Source organism: Candoia aspera, chromosome 13 (genome assembly GCF_035149785.1).
Source record: "Candoia aspera isolate rCanAsp1 chromosome 13, rCanAsp1.hap2, whole genome shotgun sequence".
Lineage (NCBI taxonomy): Eukaryota > Metazoa > Chordata > Lepidosauria > Squamata > Boidae > Candoia > Candoia aspera.
In genome coordinates, this window is record NC_086165.1 from 14,400,715 (window position 1) to 14,423,250 (window position 22,536).

The 22,536-nt window shown below is 39.6% G+C and overlaps 1 protein-coding gene across 1 annotated transcript in view; it reads right to left on the reverse strand.

Moving 5' to 3' along the window:
• AGBL1 (AGBL carboxypeptidase 1) overlaps positions 1-22,536 on the reverse strand; it is a 336,673-nt gene that overhangs the window by 167,862 nt on the left and 146,275 nt on the right. The window contains exons 19-20 of the mRNA XM_063314373.1: positions 12,547-12,676; positions 7,099-7,230 (exon numbers count right to left, since the gene is read on the reverse strand). Of these exons, the coding sequence (XP_063170443.1) occupies positions 7,099-7,230; positions 12,547-12,676 (262 nt within the window). The remainder of the gene's footprint in view (positions 1-7,098; positions 7,231-12,546; positions 12,677-22,536) is intronic.

Below are 22,536 nucleotides of genomic sequence, written 5' to 3' on the forward strand. Positions count from 1 at the left end.
ATTTTTCTTCAAGCTGTGGTTAATCTGGCTGTTGATAATGCTTTTAGCATGAGATGGGAGATGCCCATGACAAAAAGGCTAGAAACTGGTTTTGTCATGAGTACCGATGGTGAGCAGGAGGAGGCCCCTATCCAGGGGGGAAAACGCATGCATAGTTTAGAGGCTTTGAACTGTCATTCAAAGAAACTCAGGGCAGACCCGCCTTGAGTTTTGGGTTTATCTGTGTGGGTTTCCCACACTCTTTCAGTTTGGCAGGATTTCTTACTACTAGAGCTTTCAATAAACACTAGAGACCAACTCACTGTCTCAGCGTGGTACTTCGCTCTAAGTCAGGACAGGTTTCAATCAATGTTTTATTATAGTCGCAGACCAGAATTACAAATAAGATACAAATTGATACAAATATGGATAAAATGCATTAAAATAAAACAAAATATGATAATATTAATGGTGGGATCATCAGTGGGCAATCAAAGTCTCCCTAATTTTACAGACAGTATAACAAAATTTAGCCACGTTCAAAGAAACTGGTCTGATAAATCCATTTGGAGAATATATATAGTACCTTTCATTTTTACCTAAGCAAATAACACTACCTCTGATTCCCATAAATGAAGGTAATTCTTTTCACTGACAGCTCTGTTTCTGATCCCCTTTTTGATGGTCCAGGAAGTTTCATGGAATTTTCTACCAATATTATTGAACAATGTGAAAAGAAAAGAAAAATGGCAGTTTTCTGCTTCAGAAAATCATGGATAGATCCAGGAGCAATTCTGACAGTTTTAAAATGGCAGCAGCAAACAGATGTTTTTTAAAGGGATGCTTGACATTCAGCTTCTCTAGGTTGCCTCACGTTCACAGTCTGTATTACATTATGGAAATTAGTCTCCTCATCACACAGATACAAAATTGTCACACGAATAGACAAAATTAATAAATCTTTGGGAGGGAATGCCTTCAAGGCAAATCAGGGTTGCATAAACGGGCTTCTCCCTGTCTTGGATTGCCCTCTAAGACATGTTTATTGGGAAAGCATCAAGAACTGAAATGCATCCTCCAGCTAGTCTGCAATGCTATCTTCAACATCATGCCAACTTATTTAACTTGCATTTTTCCGCATCAGTTTCCATTCAGTGTTATGAAACAGAGAATTTGCTTTTGAAAACCAAGGGGAAGTTCTCATGAGTGGAGCATGATGTCTTTGTATTTACTGAGTAATAATGTGGTTGAAAAGGTGCATTTCTGAATTTTCATTGTACAATTCTTTCTTTGGCAGTCTTAATTTCTGCAGGCTTTCATTCAAAGGACAGTATCAGGGGATAATGTTTACCATGGACCTTTTCAGGCTAGAAAGGATGAGCAGCCAGGATATTTTCAGTGGTAGCATTATCTACCACTTCCAGCAGGCTCAAAAACACTGCCCAAAGAAATCAGAAAGAAACGTCTTCTGCATGGGATGAGAAACTTGAAAAATCAAGGAGGACTTTTGGAAATTGTTCCTAGCTTAGTCACAACACAGGCATCATTAGGAAATCCTGAAAATAAATGGTGGCAACTTTTTCAGACCCCATGTGCCACTGAATGACTTTGCACATAGACCCTTGTACACAAAATGGCACAAAAATGGCTTGAAATCTCTTGAGAGGTTGGTAACCTCATCCAGTGTTACTTTGAGGTGTAGGGAAGGGCAAACAATGTTTTACAGACTAAAAATGTGGCACCTTTCCAGTAATGCCCCTGATCTCTTTATGCATTTGGCCACCAATCAGTTAAGGGTTATAACCCAATTTCAGAAATCAAAAGATGTTCAATGAAGGGTGATTTTTTTTTCTTGATGATCTTAAATTATCCCCATCACATTTTTAATTTTTAAAATTCTGGGTAGGTTTCCACGGGAGTGCAAATAAAGAAAAGTTGGCTTGCTTGTGTCATTAGCAGCAGCTAAATCTCCTGAAATCAGCAAGAAAAATTTTCCCCATCAGGGAGGTGAGCATGGGCACCTGCTGATGTTTGCAGATAACAGAAGACATCAAGAAATAAAATTGGTGGATGGCAAGTTTTGGTTGTAGCTTGACTGCTTTAAATTCTTGGGATATCTCTCTTCAAAGACTGTTAGATTTACTTGGAAACTCCAGATGATACAGAATGTTCTGACACATGATGCTGGATCTTAGCATTGGCTCTATAATTTACTACTCAGTTACAATGGGGTATCATTATAAATTCACACATTGCGCTAAGCTATGGATTGCTTTTATTGGCAGCATTTGGTTATAAACTCAAGGAAAATTTGAATATGTAGAAGAAGGGTACAGAAAAGAATAGCAAAAGAATCATAAGCACATTAGCACAACCTAGTTGCTTAAGCTTCAACCACTGTAACAGAGAGCAGCTGATCTACCATTTATGGTTGCCACTTCGCTTCCATTTGCACTATAGGTTATGTTTTCACAAAATGTTAAACCATACACTATGGTTTATACAACAGTCATGCCAAAAACCCAAGCAAATTCTGCATATGATTCCTTGGTAAAAAGCTGTGCACACTGTTTTAGTTTTGCTCAATCCAACTTAAACAATGGAAAACTATACACAGATTGCCCAGTTCACTTCAGCTCCTTAAAAAAACAGAAATTGTCTTTCCAATCAACCTTTTATGTTAATTAAAGAACAATTCTGGTAGGTGAATGGAACATAGGCATACGTAGCACTCATTTGTAAACATTAGCAAATACAAATTTAATATTCTGTTTGTTCTAATCATGTTTCCTGGGTCTCAAGCTAATGATTCTATTCCCTCTGTTTATTTTCTCATTAATTGTCTTTTAATTGTACATTTCCAAAAGGGAAAAAGAAAAGTAAAAGACCCATTTACAATAATGTGTGAAATGTTTGGGAAGGAGGATTTGCCCTCTCTCCATCCTTGAGAAAGAATGTATCTCTGAAGGGTCTCCTTCAAATATTCTCTTGTCATTGTTTTTGTTGATGTTTTCCTACTAACGATTAAGACTGCTATTGTACCTAATCATTTTGGCCGGATGAAGAGGTTGTATTTGATTGTCTCCTTTCACGTGCTTGATGGCAATCGCCTGGGGGGTGGAACCTGCCCGGACTTGTTTCACTTCCTCTTTCTCTTGTCTGCCGGCATGTAGTCAGCCAGGCTTGCTCTCAATGAGAGCTAAGTCCTTTAAATATGTTTTGCTTTTGTTTTGCTTTCTGTAAATAAATTATTTTTATAGAAATGCCTGGTGTGTGACTTTTCTGATCTCTCCTGGGCCAAAGGCTTTCCCAGCAATCTGCCAACAGTTTTTTTACATGATTCCTTGGTTAAGCAACTTGGTGTCCTCCAGATGGTTTCAGCAACTTCTACCTGCCCCATTTCAGGAGACCTGAGAATGAAAAGCTGCTTGTCATGTTCACTGTTTCAATGTACAGTATACATCGTAACGTTTCACATGCCATGGCATGCTGATGCGCGTTTCTGTTTGGGAGGGAGCTGCTGTGAAACCTTGTACCAAGCTCTGTATCTGTATTCATTACAATGGAATGTGTTTGGGTTATGTTCTCTGTTCAAGGACTTTTCCCACAGACCATCAGAAACTGTTAGGAGCACCTGGGATTGTGAACTTGAGAAGATTCTACGGGGGGAGGGATTTCATTTGCACCGAGGGTTCTTAGTTTGTATTTGGCACACTTTCATCATTCTCAGCTTTCTTTGTGATCCTGCACACTATTCTTTAATAAATCAGATATCTTTGAATTCCTGCTCATGAGTCTGATAGTGTTTTAGAACAGGCAACCATTACACTGGTCGGGGAGGTAAGTAAGCATGCAGAAAATGGAGGAGCAGGATATTGCTCAGCAGGGTTTAGCATAATGCTTCTCTACTCTAACCAACAGCAGACTGATGTCGGAGTCCTCCCTAGCCCTATTACCTGAGAACCTTTAATAGAAGATGCTAACAATTGAACCCAAGTTCTTCTTCAGGCAAGGTGTGTGTTCAAATCTTGAGTTAAGCTCTCCATTTCTGTAATAGATGCCAGTAGTATTATCTGATAATGAAGAGGACTTTATCCAAAAGGTTAAAAACTGCTAACTTTTCAGAAACTGTAATGATCTTGGGAGACCAGAGGAAGAGCCATGGACTGGAGAACTGTCATGCAAAAGGTATCTCAGTCCACAGAAGCAGAGGGAGTTAAGCTTAGGCAATGGACTGATAAGAGGCAGCTCACTCTGCAGGTGGGGGGAAAGCATGGGAATTATTTCAGAAGGGACCCTCCCTAGTTTTCTGGAGGCTAGAAGGAAAAAAAGGGAGAAATACTTTCAGAATTGAAAGATTCTGTCAATGTAATGTTACAATAAAGACAGAGCTAGTATTGATCATTGTGCTTCTTGTCTGGACTACCTTGAAGGGCTAACAAAAACCCTGTTCTGCTTTGATGCTGTACTTCAGGGTCAAGATTTGGATTTTCATTTGTTCCTGCCAGTATGACAATAATAACACTTGTAATCTAGCAACATTTGGAGAATCATACATTGCCCATTATTGTGGGCAAAGGAATGGACAGTGTAATTTATATCATAGTGGGGAACACAGTTCAAGGATTCAAGGACAGGGACCTTCTCTATGTTGCTGAATCACAACTCCAGCGTCCTTTATGATGCTGCTTGTCACTTCAGTGTGCATATTTCAGCAATATCTGAAGGATCACATCCTTGCCCATCCCTGTGTAAGAAAATAGGCTACATAACAGACTACCAATAAGAGCATTTTGCTTTTGGGTCATCAGCTGTTGATTCAAGCCATGCACCTAAATTCCTGGAAGGAGGCATCATGATTCTTTAAATGAATTTACCAGCATTCTCTGATTTCCCAAAATTCAACTGAAACACAACTCCTAACCTGGACCCTGAACTGATATAGTCAATTCTGCGCTTTTAGGACTCTACCATTGGATTAGGCCACACTGAGGGATAGGAAAACAATGAGAGTGGATGACGGATCCTCTCCTACACATATTACTAGAGTCTGGAGCCATCCAGTGGAAAGAATTGAACAATTCCTTATGAAAGGCAGTGGACAAAAAGTTAACATTCATACCCTTCATAAGAAACACGAAATACCAAAATGCCACCACCTTCGACAGCTTCTAAAAGAGGTTCCACAAATCTGCAGACAACTATACTAACAACACTTAAATACATGCTTAAATAAGGATATGATATCTATGGAAAAATTAACACATAAAATAAAATAACACATAAAATAAAATAAGATATATTATGCATCTTAAGGATATGCAGACCAAAAGATTTCTCTGATAACTGGCATTATTAGTAAAACAGATAGTAAGGGTAGGATTCTTCAGAACTGTAAAATACTCTGTCAAATATTTAATCTGATAATCTCATGTATTTGAATAACTTTTTAATGAGTTGTTTTATTGTGTGTGTGTTTTTTTAATAAATTAATTTAAAAAATGGGTTTTTTTCCAAACCAATGTTTGGACAGAAAAATTAAATGCAGATGTTTGAAAAGTTTGTATCGCTCAAGCGCACACATTCCCAATTAGTACTCTCCCCTGGTTTGTTGGTTTGTTTTTTCTTTTTAATTATTATTTGCTGTCAGTTTTGCCTTGAGTTACTTTTGTTTTCAATTTCATATTATTACTGCCTTTTGGAGGGGGTTTTGTTTGGTTTTTTTGTTTGGTTTGGTTTTGCAAAAGCAATAAAATTGGGGAAAAGAGGGGTTTAAAACTTTGCTGAACAGGAATATGACAGTTATGGGCTATGACAGAATATATTTTCCAAAAAGGTCATGTTTCCCAGGGCTGAGCTAGACACACAATCTTAACCAACAAGACTCCACTTGTGTTCTTCATCATGTCACTTACACAGAGAAATATGCAATCCCTATTTTCCTGGTCCAATTGACAAGGAAATCCCTTGAATTCTGAGAACTGTTATCTGAAAAATAGTATTAATGCATCAATGTACTGACCTATTTATAGATTTGCAATGCCCTTGCCTCTTTTTCTGAGTTGCTCCGAGGGACTGACATGACAGACAGTCTCCAATTTGCCTGACAAATAGGTTGTAAAATAAAACTTTCTGTAATCATCCTTTGGCGTTTCACTTTCAGCTTGAATCTCCCCGGTTTAACATTTGACTATTTCCGCTTTTTAGGGCATGTGGCTTATCAGACTGAGCTGAACAATATCTCTCTAGCTGGGAGTTGCAATAAAATGTTGCAGCACATCCTCAGTTCTTAATAGAAGTGCATTTGTTCAAGATCCATCATTCTAGTCAACTATGCCAACCTGAGGGATGCAATAGGCAGACCCAGCTCAAGCAGTCCTTCTATCAAACCCAAATGTGGTTTTCCTTTTTGTCTTTTCCAATCAACACACATTTTCTAGTGACTGAGTTCAAGTCACTATTATTTGGTTTGTATTCATCTGATTTATCTTTGTTTGCCTTCATAGGTTAAAACATTTAACTTCTTTACAAGGTCCTCAGACCTGAAAGAACTGGGTGCATTCTCCAAAGAATTCCCCAAAGTAGTACTTGGTTGGATTTTAATGTAAGAAAGGATTTTAGTAGGGAGTAATCATTTTAACTATGCTACATTTGGGGGGGGGGGGGCGATGGCAAGACAACAGATGCAAAGAATAAGAAAAACATGATCATCACTAGAACATAGAAAAATAATAAGACTAAATATCAGATAATCGATAATCTTATTTGACTGCATTTCTACATTTTTATTTAAAATAAAACAAATGGAGTTTTTGCCCCAGATCTACCCATTTGTTCAACTTGGTCCCATCCATTTTGGGGTGGGGGCCCTAACAGCCTCAAAGCAGTTAGTGACTCTTGCTCCACACCCCCAAGTTATACTTCTGTGTTCTACAAATCTGGGTTCCTTTCTATCTTTTCCCTACTACTCCATGCTCTCCATTGACTCTGGTTCTGTTGCTGCTCATCATCTCATTTTTCTTTGGGAAATAAAGATTGAAAGATTAATCCAGAGATGAGCAAGGCAATTTAATCTGGAGTATCTGTGCAGATGAATATGCTGTAAGAAGTATGCCTCACCCGATAGCCAACGTTCTCGGTGACCTTGGATGTGTCTACTGTACATCCTCCCTGCCAGAGAGTCTCCTTTATGCTGCATCCATATAGAAAGACATTCTTTCTCTGGGAGTGGCCATGGTAATCACAAAACACCTGGGGATGGAAAAAGAAGAAACCAACTAAATGTTGAAGTCTCACAGGACTGGGTTAAGTAGTTGCTAAGATACTGCTATCCTAGAGTCAGAAGAAGTTAAAGTTTGAGATATCTGAGCATTACTTCCAGGCAAATACACATGGAATCTAAGAGAACCAATTTTGATGGGGATTGGCAATGTATCACAAATGACTCCAAAGGGGATCTAGGGTTTTGTAAGGACCACTTTATGCCAAGTAGTTGATTCCTAATAAGAGTTAGGGACTACACTTTCTTGGCCTGTATTCATCAGATGCTTATAGAGTTCTATCTTGCTTCTATATCCTTTCACGTGAAGAATTAAGCCACTGAGTGTGGTTGTCTTTGGATGGGATAAGGTGCCATCAATAGGTGTGGTAATTAGGATCTGGATTAAGACCAGGAGAACCCAATTTCATCCAAATTCAGACATAGAAGACGAAGGGTGATTTTGAATCTCACCCTAACATACCTCATGGGTATTTGGAGAAATAATTAGAGAAGGGGAATACCCTGCACACCTCCTTGAGTTTTGTAAGCAAAGGTTGGGCATAAATCTAATCAAAGTAGTAATATGAATACACAGTTATAGGCTCTAACAATGACATCATATGTTCTTACAGCTGCTCATTGCCAAACCCAGTATAAGCATTTTGGTTACCAATGATGCTCTACTGCTTCTAGATAAGGCAACTTGGATAATTTTTAAATAAGTTGTGGGGGTGCACTGCTCTGCTTTATTAATAGACCCAGAATAACAACAGATTAACCCTGATAACAGAGGGCTTACCTCAACTATAGATCCAAATTAATGCTAGGCACTCAAGCATCCCACTCTCATTCTCATTCACCATTCACAGAATCCCCAGGAAAACTAAATCCCTCTTGACCCAGATTAAAGAGTCTACCTGTACTCTAGTTTTAAAGACCAGTTCTGGGACAACATACTGAGCATTAACAGGCTTTTTTGCGTCCAAACATTTCCTGTTATCCATCTTGCAAGAATCAAAACCTGCAGTTTACAAAGCAATTAAATACCTCTTGCTTTTCTTTACAATCGTAGCACACAATATACCAATTTGAGGCAGTGCATATCCATTTGAGGCAAGCAATTAGGTGAAAATATTCTTGTACACTATTATTTCATTGTGTAGATCTCAGCGGAACAAAGAGCAGAACATGACTTACCTTCCCAGTTAACTGTTGTCTTTCTCCCCAAGTCATCTCCTAATCTAATCCATCTGCCCAGCTTCTGTTATTACATGCATAGGCGATGGACTTGTCCTTTTCCTACACCAAATTTAGATTGCCTTTATAAGCAGTTATTGAGTCTCATCACAGTGAAAAACTGGGGTTTATTCACACATGGGGCTAATATTGACCCAGGCTTTTGAAGAACAATCTATTGTCCAGTTTTGCTGAGATAGGAAGTCAATACCCATCAGACATACATAACTTCCCACATCTTCCCTCCAGGATTTGTAATCTCTGTTACAGACAGAAATTGGGTGTCTTTAAACTAACATCCCCAAAAGGAAAGGGAAATACTATATAAGGAAAATCAGAAGTCTAATTAATCTCTAACTCCCCACCATTGCTTCACTTGATCCCAGGAACTTGCTTTCTATCTTTCCCAGCTAGCAAAGGGAGAGAAAATAATACATTCATTGTAAATCTGACTTACTGTACAGTTTCAAATCAATATCTGAAATAAAACTTAGCTATCCCTCAAAATACATACTTCTCCAAATTTTGCAATATTATTAATAATAATACTGAACAAAAATGGTCTATCTGCCTATCTATCTATTCTTTACATTAGAGGAAATTGCAAAAAAAAAAAAAAAAGCTGAACATTAGGCAAAAGTTCAGAGAAAAATGTTTACATTTGAAGAAATGAATACAAAAAACATACAATATTCATACTGTGCTTTAAAAATAATCACCAATCAATCAATCCTAATATCTGCAAAAATAAACAGAAAAAACTGAAACAGAGAGATTTGGGCATCTCCCAGTACTAGCAGGATTTGACAGAATGATTAGTGCAGTAGAGAACAATCAACTATTTAGTAAAACCACAGTGATGCACAAATCACTTCCCAAAAATCCGGTCTGACATGGTTTGTGATCTGCATCTAAATAATTTTAACCAAAAGGGAGGGTTGATTCTGTGGGTGTTTTCCCACCCAGTGTGAAACTAAGAGACCAGGTATCAGTGATCTGTTAAATCACACAGGAGTTGAACACATTGTTAATGTGAACTCTAGAGAATCACATCATGGGGAATAGGATCTCACACCAAAAAGGCTACATAAAAAGGGATCCCAACACATATATGTGTATAGGTAAAGGTTTCCCTTGACATTAAGTCCAGTCATGTGTGACTCTAGGGGGTGGTGCTCATCTCCGTTTCAAAGCTGAAGAGCTGGCGTTTGTCCGTAGACACTTCCGTGGTCATTTCCCAAATTTGGACAATTCATTGTCGCTATTTGAAAGAAAACATAGATTGGATGGCCCCCCAATATGTCTGGCAAGCCATTCTCTTGTCAGTGCCATGCATCCCAGCTAAAAAGTAGTCAAGAGTAGTCCAAATCATTTTATAGCATATCTAATTGTAGGCTGTTACTCAAGTGTAGTCAGAATTACTGCGGAAGCCAGCAAAGCCTCGAACCTCTTCTCTGAATCAGGCACATGCTTTTTCTACCAAATATACTGTGGAGCAAGCCTTTTTATAATTGTTTCATGTTACTAGCTGAAAAGTTCATCTTATCTTGGGTTTATTTATTGATTGATCTATCAAATTTCTAAGGCTGGCCAACTCCACAACAACAATGAATAGTGTACAATATGTAAAAGTTAGAAATATTATAAACAGCAAAAAAGAATAAACATCCCGAAAGTGCAGTAAAATCATAACCCTCAAGAAGACATATTCCCAAATGGGGCCTGCCACACACTCTACCCACAAGGCTTGGAGAAAGAGCCAGGCTTTCAAGGCTTATTTAAACAAGATCTGGGAGGGGCCTTTCTAAACTCTGGGGGAACGTTGTTCCAGGAGGCAGGTGCTGCAATAAAGGAAACTCACTTCCTGAGTCACATCAAGTGGCATTTTTCAAGTGATGAGATCTGAAGCATGCCAACTCTGTACAATCATACAGGAAGGGCAAAGACCAAAAGAGACAGATGGCCCTTCAAATAACCAGTTGCTATGCCGTGAAGAGCTTCATAGATGATATTGAACACCTTGAATTGTGCCCAGAAGCCAATTGGCAGCTCACAAAGCAGAGGTATTACGCGGGCAAAATATGGCATTCCAATAACTGCTCATGCTACCACATTCTGGACCGCTGCAGCTTCTGGGTGGTCTTCAACAGCAGCCGTATGTACCATGTATTAAACAATAGTCCACATACAAAGGGATCAAAGCATGACTATGAGGAGGGCCTCCAAGTCCAGAACTGGGCACAATTGGCACATAAGACTAACTTGTGCAAAAGCCCTCCTGCTACAGCTGCCACTGCCAACAATGGCCTCCTGAGGACAAATGCCACTGCTTCCTTCAAAGTGGACAGACCCATTCCCTCCTTCAAAGGATGTAACCTCCCAGACAGCCTTCACCAGCCAAGAGGAATATGGATCTATTAAAATGTCAGCCAGATTAATAAACTTGAGAACCCTGCCCACTTCTTCAGGAGTTACAGATTCAAACTTGTTCTGGCTAACCACACAATAATTAATTTCCATTACCTTGGTAGACTTGCCCAGTCAGAGTCCAAACAAATCAAGTGTTTTACCCACATTCTAATCTACTTCCAGTCGTAATTTGCCTTATGAAGGGTAGAGGTTTTGTTTTTTGGCTGCTCCTCCTCTGAATATCAAAAGGGTTTCATAACTTCATTCCTGTACTTCACCATAATATTTGGTATTGGTGAACTTTACTTAGCAAGTCTTTAGTGTGGGCGGGGGGCGAGGGGAAGTTTACTTCCAAAGCAAGGAGAAAGCAGAGAGGGAGGGAGAGGTTGAACATGTATTAAGTAAAATCAATGAACTCTTCAAAGACAAGGAAAATCCAGTTCTCCTATACCTTGTCAAGTTCTGAAGGCTGAGAAAGAGTGAAACAGAAGGATCAATAGCCAAGTCTAAAGCAAAGTTTGCTGATTGCTTGCACTGGCCTCTGGGTAAAAATACACAACTCTCTAGGTCATTCTGGATTCTAGTTAGCAAAGACTTTATTTGGTACATATCTTTGTTGAGTATTTGCTACTTCTCAGTCCCAATGAACGTAGCTTTCAAGATTAAGCTTATTCATGGACACTCTGGTCTAGCTGTTTACAGTACTTTAGTCTGTAAGTGGAGCCAAGCTTTCAGAAAACAGAATTCTTCTCTGGGAAATTATCATGCCCTCCAAACTCTTTACAACAGTGGTAGGAATGTCTCGCAACACCCTAATAAGCATTTCTAAGAAAATGAGACCCAGTTTGATATAAGAACTTGATTGCAGTTATATGCTGAAATTAGCTATACTCCCAGTGTTGTAATGTGGTTCAGAACTTTAAAAAGATGGATACAAAATGCAAAAAAATCTATTTCAGAAAAGTGCACATATATTTAATTAGATTAGATAAATTGTGTGTAAAGAAATGTGCATATTAGGAAAAAAGCAAACAGGAAATATTTTACAATAGACTAGAATTAAGCATAGTTACTTATATTAACCACAGTTTCTTGAATAAGCCTGAAACAAATCAGAGTTAGTCTTGCAGACAAGAAAAGTAATTATGGTCTGGTTGGCCAACTCCTGCTTTGTTTTCCAGCCTTTTTATCTGATGTTTCTTGGCAGGTTGGTCAGAGGCTCAGAGAGGATGAAAAAACAAACCAAGCATAAGCCAGGAAATTGCAAATCCCATGTCCTAATTAGCATATCAGAAATAAGCCACAGCTGCAGTCAGTTACCCCAAAGCCATGGTTTCAAATGATTATCTACTGCTTTAAAAAAAACATGGTTTATTCACTGGTATGATTACACATCACACTAAGGCTGAAGCTAAACAAAATACATGATGTAAAACTCAATGTGCATTCAGCAGTTAAGAGGGAGGAAAACTTGGAAGAAGGTAAACAGGGCTGTCTTCAGGGAGGGGGACAAAAAAAATCAAGGCAGCCACAATCCCATGATTGAAGCCCCACCCCTTTTTACATGTACAGTATGTGCAACAGAGTGGAACTTCAATTGCATGATCATGGCCACCATCCTGGATGTTCCAAAGGCAAAAGTAAAAATGGCAGTGACTCACCACTGGAACTCGTCCTTGGCTCTTGAGGTAATAAAGAAGGCCCTTGGTGTGATAAATGGTGGGGTGATACACAGGACTGGGGCTCAGCCATTGCCTGTTCAAGTCATCACCACTCAAGGAACACCGCTGGCTGGAATCAAGGCAGAAGAAAAAAAAGGCTAAATAAAAATGGAGAGAAAATCCTCTCCAGCAGCCAACACCCAGATAAGCAGGAATTAACACCAGACAAACAATCAAGCAGAAAACAGTACCATAAGGAGGAAACCACAACCCACAACAGTGGCAGGCTACTGTATACAAACAGGGAGCAAACCTCACACTTACTAGCACTGTTACCTTGTCTGCAAGCAAACAACCAAGCTCAGAAAGCACCAAGGACTCCACAAAATCACTCCTACAAAAGGTGTGAAAGCCAAGTCAGTTCTGGATTCCTCTCCTTCTATTCTGTATTCCTAGACGCTTCTATTTTAGAAAGAAGTGGTTGAAGTCAAACCTCCAGAGCTGCTTATTTGAGAAAATTCCTTTCTCTCTGTATTCATTATCATTCTCTTTGCCAGCCAACCCCTGTGCAGATGGATTTAGCAAAATTAGGAGCAGCCGTATTTTACAATGAGCGATAGATAGGGAACTCCTTTACTTTAGAAAAGATTAATATTAGTCCCGAAGAGAAAGTTCACAATACATGTTGCTTTAAATAACTCACTGACATGAATATAACTGGAGTGCACCCATAAACAATATATGTCCCCTGAAACAACGTGGACTCAGCCAAGACAAAACAAAACAAAAAGCATCAAATCTCCAGTCATGTATTAATAGATAATAAAATGGTATTGCTCTGCAACACTTGCTTGTCAGCTTCAAATAATTAGACTGAGATGGTGAATGAAAGACTAGGATTTCTTTTATAGATGCTGAGTGTCATATAAATCACAGGAGCCTGAAGGCGGCCAAGGAAAGTTGAAAAACAGCAGAAGTAAAGTTGCAGGAGAATAGTGCCATGGGCCCTGCTGGTATGAATGCATATGATCACATGGTTATTCCAGAAAGTGCTGGGTCAAACATTTCTAACCATTTAAAAGCCTTGACTTTGCCTGAAGCACACCAGGCTTTTTAAATAATTTTTTTTAAAAATAGAGAAGACATCTGGGCCATCTCAAACATTTTAGAACCTAAATGCAATCCCCATTCTCTCCCACCCCCCATCAAATCTTAAATACAATTGGGCAATTTCTTCTAAGGATTTTTAGTTTAAAAATGGTAGGATTAATTGCTGGATTATAAAGCTGTTCACTCCATCTTGAAAAGTAGAATTTTCCCATTAAGATCACTCTCCAAGTCTCTTTATTGCTTGTAACAAAGCCATCATCAGTTCTACAATGCCAAAGGGATAAATGTTTAAAAGGAATATTTAGAGTTTGGAACTAGTTTGCTTGGGACAAAATGTCAGGCTCCCCTTGGCAGACAGAAGTTAGTGAAGCCTCCCAGAGATGTGAAATGACACATGAGGATTAAATATTGGAATTCAGGAATGGTGGCTATTACAAGCAGCTGTTAGTAATTATGAAGATGGGGGTGAATTCCAGAACTCGTTATCTCTCCTGTGTCATCCTTTTCTCACATCTCCCTCTGGGTCATGGTGTTACGAAATTCTGGCCTCACTAATTCATAGCAACTGCATGTTTGCATTCATGGCATTCCTGCTCTGAGACTCTCTAGCTACTAACAACACTGAATTGTACCAGATTAACAAAAAAAAAAAAAATCTAAGATCAAGCAACAGCATAATCAATACCTACTGCCAAATGGAAGACAATTCCAGAAATCGGCTCTTCCAACTGAAGACATTTTAGCCAAACCTTTTAGAACCCAAGGCTCAGAGATTGCTATTCATCAGGATGGCCTAATTCACGTGCCATTCATTATTCACAAAGAGTAATTTCTGTTTCTTAGTTGGACACTATTTCTGTCTGGACATGAGTTTGGGTACTCTGCTGCTGACATTCAGGAGAACTGCCTACTGGGAACTCAGTAGGCAGTTTTGTACTGGTGATGATTTTTTTGCAACCTGAAAGACCAATCCAAAGAAGTTTCCTTCAAGGGCATACTAGTCCCTTTCATGCATTACAGTTAGAGAAGTTTAAGAAAAAATAAAAGTTTCTTAGAAGCTACCAATATAAGCTGGTTGACTAATGCTGGTTATTACCTATACAGCAAGATGGCTGGATATGTGAGGGATCACCTTACTAAACAGGATTCTGCCCAAATCTGCCCATCCTGTCTGGACAGCTAGAGAGGGTCTGCTCCAGATCCCATCCTCCTGGGAAGTAAAAGGAGTATGGGTTAGAAGACAAGTCTTCTCTGTAGTGGTAGGCCACTAATTGTATGATTATGATTTCTAGAATTTTAATGGATTTTAATGTTTGGGTTCAGCACACAGAGTTTTTGAGGTTGAGGCAGTATATAAATACTGTATAGTCAAGTTGGAAAGATTCAGTGGTAGAACAGAAATCATAAATAAAGTTGGCACTCTTATCAAATAAAGTAGTGGCTGTGTTGACACATGTTAATCCAGTTGCTCAGGTTCATACAACACACTCAGACATAAACTTTGTTGTTTATTCGTTCAGTCGCTTCCGACTTTTCATGACTTCATGGACCAGCCCACGCCAGAGCTTCCTGTCGGTCGTCAACACCCCCAGCTCCCCCAGGGATGAGTCCGTCACCTCTAGAATATCATCCATCCACCTTGCCCTTGGTCAGCCCCTCTTCCTTTTGCCTTCCACTCTCCCTAGCATCAGCATCTTCTCCCGGTGTCCTGTCTTCTCATTATGTGGCCAAAGTATTTCAGTTTTGCCTTTAATATCATTCCCTCAAGTGAGCAGTCTGGCTTTATTTCCTGGAGGATGGACTGGTTGGATCTTCTTGCAGTCCAAGGCACTCTCAGAATTTTCCTCCAACACCACAGTTCAAAAGCATCGATCTTCCTTCGCTCAGCCTTCCTTATGGTCCAGCTCTCGCAGCCATATGTTACTACAGGGAACACCATTGCTTTAACTATGCGGACCTTTGTTCTCAGTGTGATGTCTCTGCTCTTAACTATTTTATCGAGATTTGTCATTGCTCTTCTCCCAAGGATTAAGCGTCTTCTGATTTCCTGACTGCAGTCAGCATCTGCAGTAATCTTTGCACCTGGAAATACGAAGTCTTTCACTGCCTCTACGTTTTCTCCCTCTATTTGCCAGTTATCAATCAAGCTGGTTGCCATAATCTTGGTTTTTTTGAGGTTTAGCTGCAAGCCAGCTTTTGCACTTTCTTCTTTCACCTTCATCATAAGGCTCCTCAGTTCCTCTTTGCTTTCAGCCATCAAAGTGGTATCATCTGCATATCTGAGATTGTTAATGTTTCTTCCAGCGATTTTAACTCCAGCCTTGGATTCCTCAAGCCCAGCATGTCGCATGATGTGTTCTGTGTACAAGTTGAATAGGTAGGGTGAGAGTATACAGCCCTGCCGTACTCCTTTCCCAATCTTAAACCAGTCCGTTGTTCCATGGCCTGTTCTTACTGTTGCTACTTGGTCATTATACAGATTCCTCAGGAGACAGACAAGATGAGTTGGTATCCCCATACCGCTAAGAACTTGCCACAATTTGTTATGGTCCACACAGTCAAAGGCTTTAGAATAGTCATAAACTAGTCAACCACATTTTAGCCAAGCTTTTTCTGCAAACCTGGCCCATATAGTTTGTTTAAAGTTCAGCATATAATCCAAAGTCAGAAAATTGGGTTGAGTAACTGTACAAAGGTTACTCAACCCCATTTTCTGAATTTGCATAATGTACTGAACAGTAAACAAACCACATATAATCTTATCATGCAAACACAGCTTCAGGTTTTAGATCTCTGAGCACTTAGAAATGCTGTTACTTCATTTTTAAAGACTGGCAAGCTGCATAAAAGGTAAAGGTAAAGGTTTCCCTTGACGTAAAGTCCAGTCGAGTCCGACTCTAGGGGGCGGTGCTCATCTCCGTTTCTAAGCCTTGGAGCCGGCGTTGTCCATAGGACACTTCCGGGTCATGTGGCCAGCATGACTCACGGAACGCCGTTACCTTCCCGCCGAAGCGGTACCAATTAATCTACTCACATTTGCATGTTTTCGAACTGCTTGGTGTGCAGGAGCTGGGATTAACAACGGGAGCTCACCCCGCCGCGCGGTTTCGAACCGCCGACCTTCCGATCGACAGCTCAGCGGTTTAACCCGCAGCGCCACCGCGTCCCAAGCTGCATACATGGCATAAAATCATGGTTTGCTGAGCAAACCAAAACAGCTCACTCCACACCAACAACTAAGGTATAAACTATTTACAGTCCACATAGGCTGGGTTCATATACTTTGAGCCAAATAAATCATGTTATGAGCCTCTATCTACCAGATTCTGAGATTAAATATGAGATAGACACCATAGAACTTCTGTATGCAATTCTTTCCACTTTGAGGACAAATAAAATAACCATCATCTAGTAAGATCTGGGATCTGGTTAACAGTGGTTGAACAGAACAATGGGCTAGAAAGCCAATAAGTCATACTGAGTTATGAAACTTTGGCTTGTACCCCCAGTATAATCCAGCTTTCTCCTGCAGTAGCTCCACAGCCCTCAGCAATACAGCCTTCCCACATTTGCCACCTGATATGCTTTAACTGCAGCATCACATGACTGAACTTGCATAACAGCTATGCCACTGCTGCAGAATTATATAGTCTGTGTGAACAGCCAGAAGGGACTTTCGTCTCCAGCTAATAAAACCCAAATCATTATCTGCTTTTGTAAAATAGTAATGGTATATGTACCAAGCACAAGTTACAGACTCTTTATAGATTGCCAGGAGTATTGAGGATTTTATCGCTCATTCTGCATAAAGCAATTTATTACATCCTTCGCAGTTTGCTTTGTTGTTAGCATAATGCCTTAATTTAAAACTTAATTTTTAAAGAAAAGGAAAAGGGGCTTGAGGATTTTTATAGTATTGCAAGCTCCACAACAGCTTTGTTCCTTCCTCCTGAATTGTCTTCTTGACCCTGTAATTTTAATTTTTGGTCCCCCTGCTATTCATTCCACAGACGGCAAAGCATTTGCTGTTTCATATAGCCAATAAGCTTATACCTGCTACTGAGATATCAGTTAATAAAGAAGGGAGTAATCTGCACAGCTAAATACCATCTGACCTAAACTTGAATAAGCCAACAATGACTACTTTTTTTTGCCAAGTATACATACACTCAGTCAAAATAATGGTTTTGAAGTCTGTGTGAACATTTTTTAAAATTCAAATGCTGCTCACAACAACGTTTTGTTGTTGGGCCACTGGAGTCCATTGGAGCTGGGCAGCCAATAAATTTAAATGAACAAACAAACAAACATAAAGTTGTTTTTCAATGCTTGATTGTTTAGAAGGACAAGTAGAAAAAAAATTCCCCAAAGTGCAGAGATTCAAACCAGGGCCAGCCCTACCATAAAACAGATTGAGCAGGCAGCAGCTTACAGAACTGCTTCAGGTTGTTGAATGTCTCTGTATTTTGATTTGAAGGATGCCCCTTTAACAAGTCATTCTCAAATTCTGGTGGAGAAGTTCTTCTGGAAATAAGGTTCAGTGACCAGCCAGCCTGGCTTCTATGCATGGAAGGGGAGGGTGCCAGAGCACATCCAAGTTGTTTAGCCACCTGAAACACAAGCCAACATCACTCTAACCCCTTACCCCAAACCAGTCTAAAACTAACCAACACAGCAACTGGATCTTTCTTCAGTCCTGGAAAAATACAGCATCTTCCCCCACACCAGAAGGGAGGAATCTAGCTCAGATGGCTCAGGTTAGGAAGCTCACTGGCATAAAGAGCTTCCTCACCAACATTTTCCCATTATTCAGCATTTTGCTATCTGAGGCCAGTGACTTACTCTACCTAAACTTAGGGACAAGTTTGAAGGAGGAATCTCAGGCACTAAAATATATTGGGGCAGTTCTGTTTCCTGCTTTATCACAGTTACGGCATTTTTTTTCCTTTTGGATTATTCTAAAGCCTGCCACAGATCATAGCAATGGAACATCTGAAGTCTTCAACTTAGTTCTTAATCTTAATGGAAGCTTGCCATTTTTCCTCCAAAAGTTTGGGGCTGTATTGGGATGACCACGTTGATGTAGTGATTAGGATGTTGGACTAGGACTAGTGGAAGCCCAGATTCAAATTCCCATTCAGCAATGGTGCCAGTGCTACCAGATCTGGGATGCAAACATCTGGTTGACCCCTGGATGGCATCAGTTTGAATGGTCATCTGGATATTGGCAGCCCAGATCTGGTAGCACTGAATATGCCTCACTTGCACCATTTGCTTTCTGTCTCTCAGCCTAGCTTTTCTCATAGGATTGTGATAATAAAATTCTGGGATTGGAAAGAAACAACATATACCCCATTAAACTACTTGGAAGATAAATAAATGAACTTCACCAGATGCTGTCAAGTTTCAGCAGCTGCCAAGAAAGGCTAATCCAAGAAATACGAACTGCTTCAAGATGGGATGAAAGTACTGAACTGGGTAGAAAAATCAGCCTCTAACATACCACCATCTTATGCAGATAGAGTCTTAGTTTACTGGACTTTCATCCTGTCAATTACCATACCCAGGAGAATCCCCAAATTCCTAGGAGAACAGCAATAACATTAATTTCATTTCCTAAAGATAATCAAATGAGAACACAGATGAAATTGCTTGAGGGAAGGCTTTCTTGATTTGTGGAGGACCAAAGTGGTAGTATTGCAACTTTCTATGAAAGGACAACATGTGGCCAACCTTGGCCAATCTCAGAAAACTAAGCAGGGCACCTGGATGGGAAGCTTCCAGGAAATTCCAGGGCTGTAGGCTAGACTGGGAAGTCAACAAACATTCCAGAAGAAAGCAATGGCAAACTATTTCTGTCAGGTTGCCAAGAAAATGTCATATATCTGTCCATGAAGTCCCAAGGACTCAGCTTTAGATTTGCAGAAGAGCTTCATGAACAACCCAGAAATTGAGAGGAAATGTCTCTTGCAGAGGAATAAATCATAAGGAAGAAGGTATTATACAATTACAAGCTGTTGGCTGCCAGGATGAAGACAGATATACTGAAGCCACAGTATTATTTACTGGATCTATTCTACCCAATAAATTAGAACAAAGGTGACTAGTAGTTAGCTAGCATTCCCATGATATCTGAATATGCCCTCAATCCTCATGGGGCTGTTCCTTCATCCTTAAGGTTTTGTTCTCTCTCTCTCTCTCTCTCATACACACACACACACACACACAAACATTTTCTGTCCTTCAGCAGACTGTGTGGTTATCTTGCTATGTAACATAGAGATATATCTTACACAGAGATTGGAATGATGGTGGGACTGTACATCACAGGTAGAAGGAAGGGGAGGGAAAATGGTGAGGGGAAGAAAGAGAAATGCAGTGGAAGAAACAGAAAGAAATATGAAAAAGTAACTTGAATACTGATGTAGACAAGGAAACTCCCTCTCTCCCCTCAAACTGGAGACATAATATAAAAAGAAAGAAAATGAATATGAGAGAATGTGAGACAAAAGGACAGGAAAAACTCTCAAATCACTTTTTAACATGAAAATGCTGCTGCACCTGGGAGGTAAAAATGATTTCAAAATCTCATGCCCATTACAGATAACTAGAAAGACGGGGCCCTTCATATTGAGTGAATGATGTGAGGACTGATAATAATAGCACCTGGGGCACAGCCAGCTATAAAAATCTAAGGGGACATATTGTGTTTGATAGCTCGAGAGCAGCTTTGCCATTTGCTGTGCATTGTAGTAAGAGCAAGGAAGCATTGGCAGTGACGTTGGGCAAGCCTATATATAGAAGGAAAACAAATACTCACCAGGAAGTCACCTAGCCATATGACATGTGGTTTAATGGCTCCTATTATGGAAAGAGGTGACAAGTTTTTTCTCTCCTCTTTTAGATGTGTGCCATGGGATTTCTGGGCTAAGCTCTTGGGAGAAGCATTTGAAAAATCAGACATGTATTATACTCTTGTCTTTGAAGAACTGCACTACGTTCTCATAATATCTACTTTTAAAGACATGGTTTTCAAACTACGTCCAAGCAAGCAGAGCATTGGCTGCTAGTAATTCTCAGATCATAGCTTTAGATTTAGAGAACCACTTGCCAAACCCATTTTTTAATTGGTTAAAGGGGTGGGTCAATCTACAGCTCCAGAGCTCTCTAGTTTCCCCAGATTCTCCTGTGATTATGCCACTAATTTTTATGTGCTATCTCCTGCCATCTTGAGGTTGAAAACATATAAAAACTACAGAAGAAACTCTAAAAATGGTGAAAAAATGTACACACCCATTTGCAGTCATTCCCCCAGCAGAGTCAGTTGAAAATCCTCTCTCTTTTCTGATACACATCAGTTTTAACTTGACCCTCTACCCAGTAAAGGTGGTGTGATAGAACTGATTTTTAAAAATGGGGTTCAAGAAGCCCCAGTTTTAATTTTTTTCAAAAGTCCTGTTGAAATTGTTGAGGACTATAAACAGGATAAATGTAGGGATGTTATTGAATTAACCCCATTACTGTAATTGTCTCATGGAAGCTGACTGATCCTTTCAGCAATTCACACTGATAAAAACCAAGAGAGAATATTTAAATGCTTAAGTGTGATTTAACACAGAAAGGTGGTTTTGCTTTGTTTTTTCCAATCTGCAAATAGCCCAAAACATTATTATTAAGCAATTGAGCATGTTCTGAATGATTTAAGATTCAAGGGTTTTTAATCCCTTGGAAAACAAGAAAGATACAGACAGAATGGAACTTTTTAGCACTTTTCCCACAAAAAGTGATTCCATATTCCAGGTGTATAGAAATTTAAGCATTAACTTATGTGATATGTAGATTCATCACCTGAATTTTTTCTTGATTAGACTAAGAGTTATTATGTAATCTTGTTGGTGTTTTAAAATGTGTATACTATTTTTTGTTTGGAGGAAAAGAAAACCCTCATCCTAAGCAATATATGTGCAAAATTTTAAATGGCACAGGCCTATGGATGTCTGCTTGCAAATAAGCTAAGCCTTACTGAGTTTAATAGCACTGCATCAAAAATCCTACTGAACTGTGGCCTACTTTCAAACAAACACGGAGTTATATGTTTAATACAATTTTAAACTAGTATGATACACTTACAGTAACTCCGCTAATCAACCAACTAAATCAGGTTTCTCCAGAATAGTATGAGTGGACCCACAGAAACCTTTCAAGAAAAGGAAATCCAAAAGACTTGGAACCACAAGCAAAAGATCTGTGCTTTTCAGAAGAACATCTCCATTCCCCATGCAGCAAATGACTGAGCCTTTAAGGTAGAAGACTGGAGGTCTCGAAGCTTTTGAGAAGGTCTGTGGTCTTTACCTCCTGCAATGGGGCTGCAGTTCAGTAGTTCCTTAGCTTCCAAGGTGCAGTCCTCCTGGTGTCTAAACCTGGTTTTAGACCTTTAAGCTGCTGCCTGAACTGAAAGTGATTTTTTTTCCTAAATACAAATCTCAGAGTGTCCTTTTTAGTAGGATTTACTAAGGAAAGTATTGGTACAAGAATTCCAGCAAGTGAACTTAATTTTTAATTTAGAACCAGCACAGCTAGTGTTCATAGAATTAATCAGTTCAGAGAAGACACAAGAATATCATAAGATCAAGTTCCTTGCAGCTAAGAAAACAAACAAATGGATCGTAGAACAAATTAATCCACAGTTCTCACTCAAGGCACAAATAACCAGGCTCAAATTATCATAGGTTGGACACTTTATGACAAGACCTAGGACCCTTTAGGGACGCGGTGGTGCTGTGGGTTAAACCGCTGAGCTGCTGAGCTTGCCAATCGGAAGGTCGGCGGTTCGAATCTGCGTGACGGGGTGAGCTCCCGTTGCTAGTCCCAGCTCCTGCC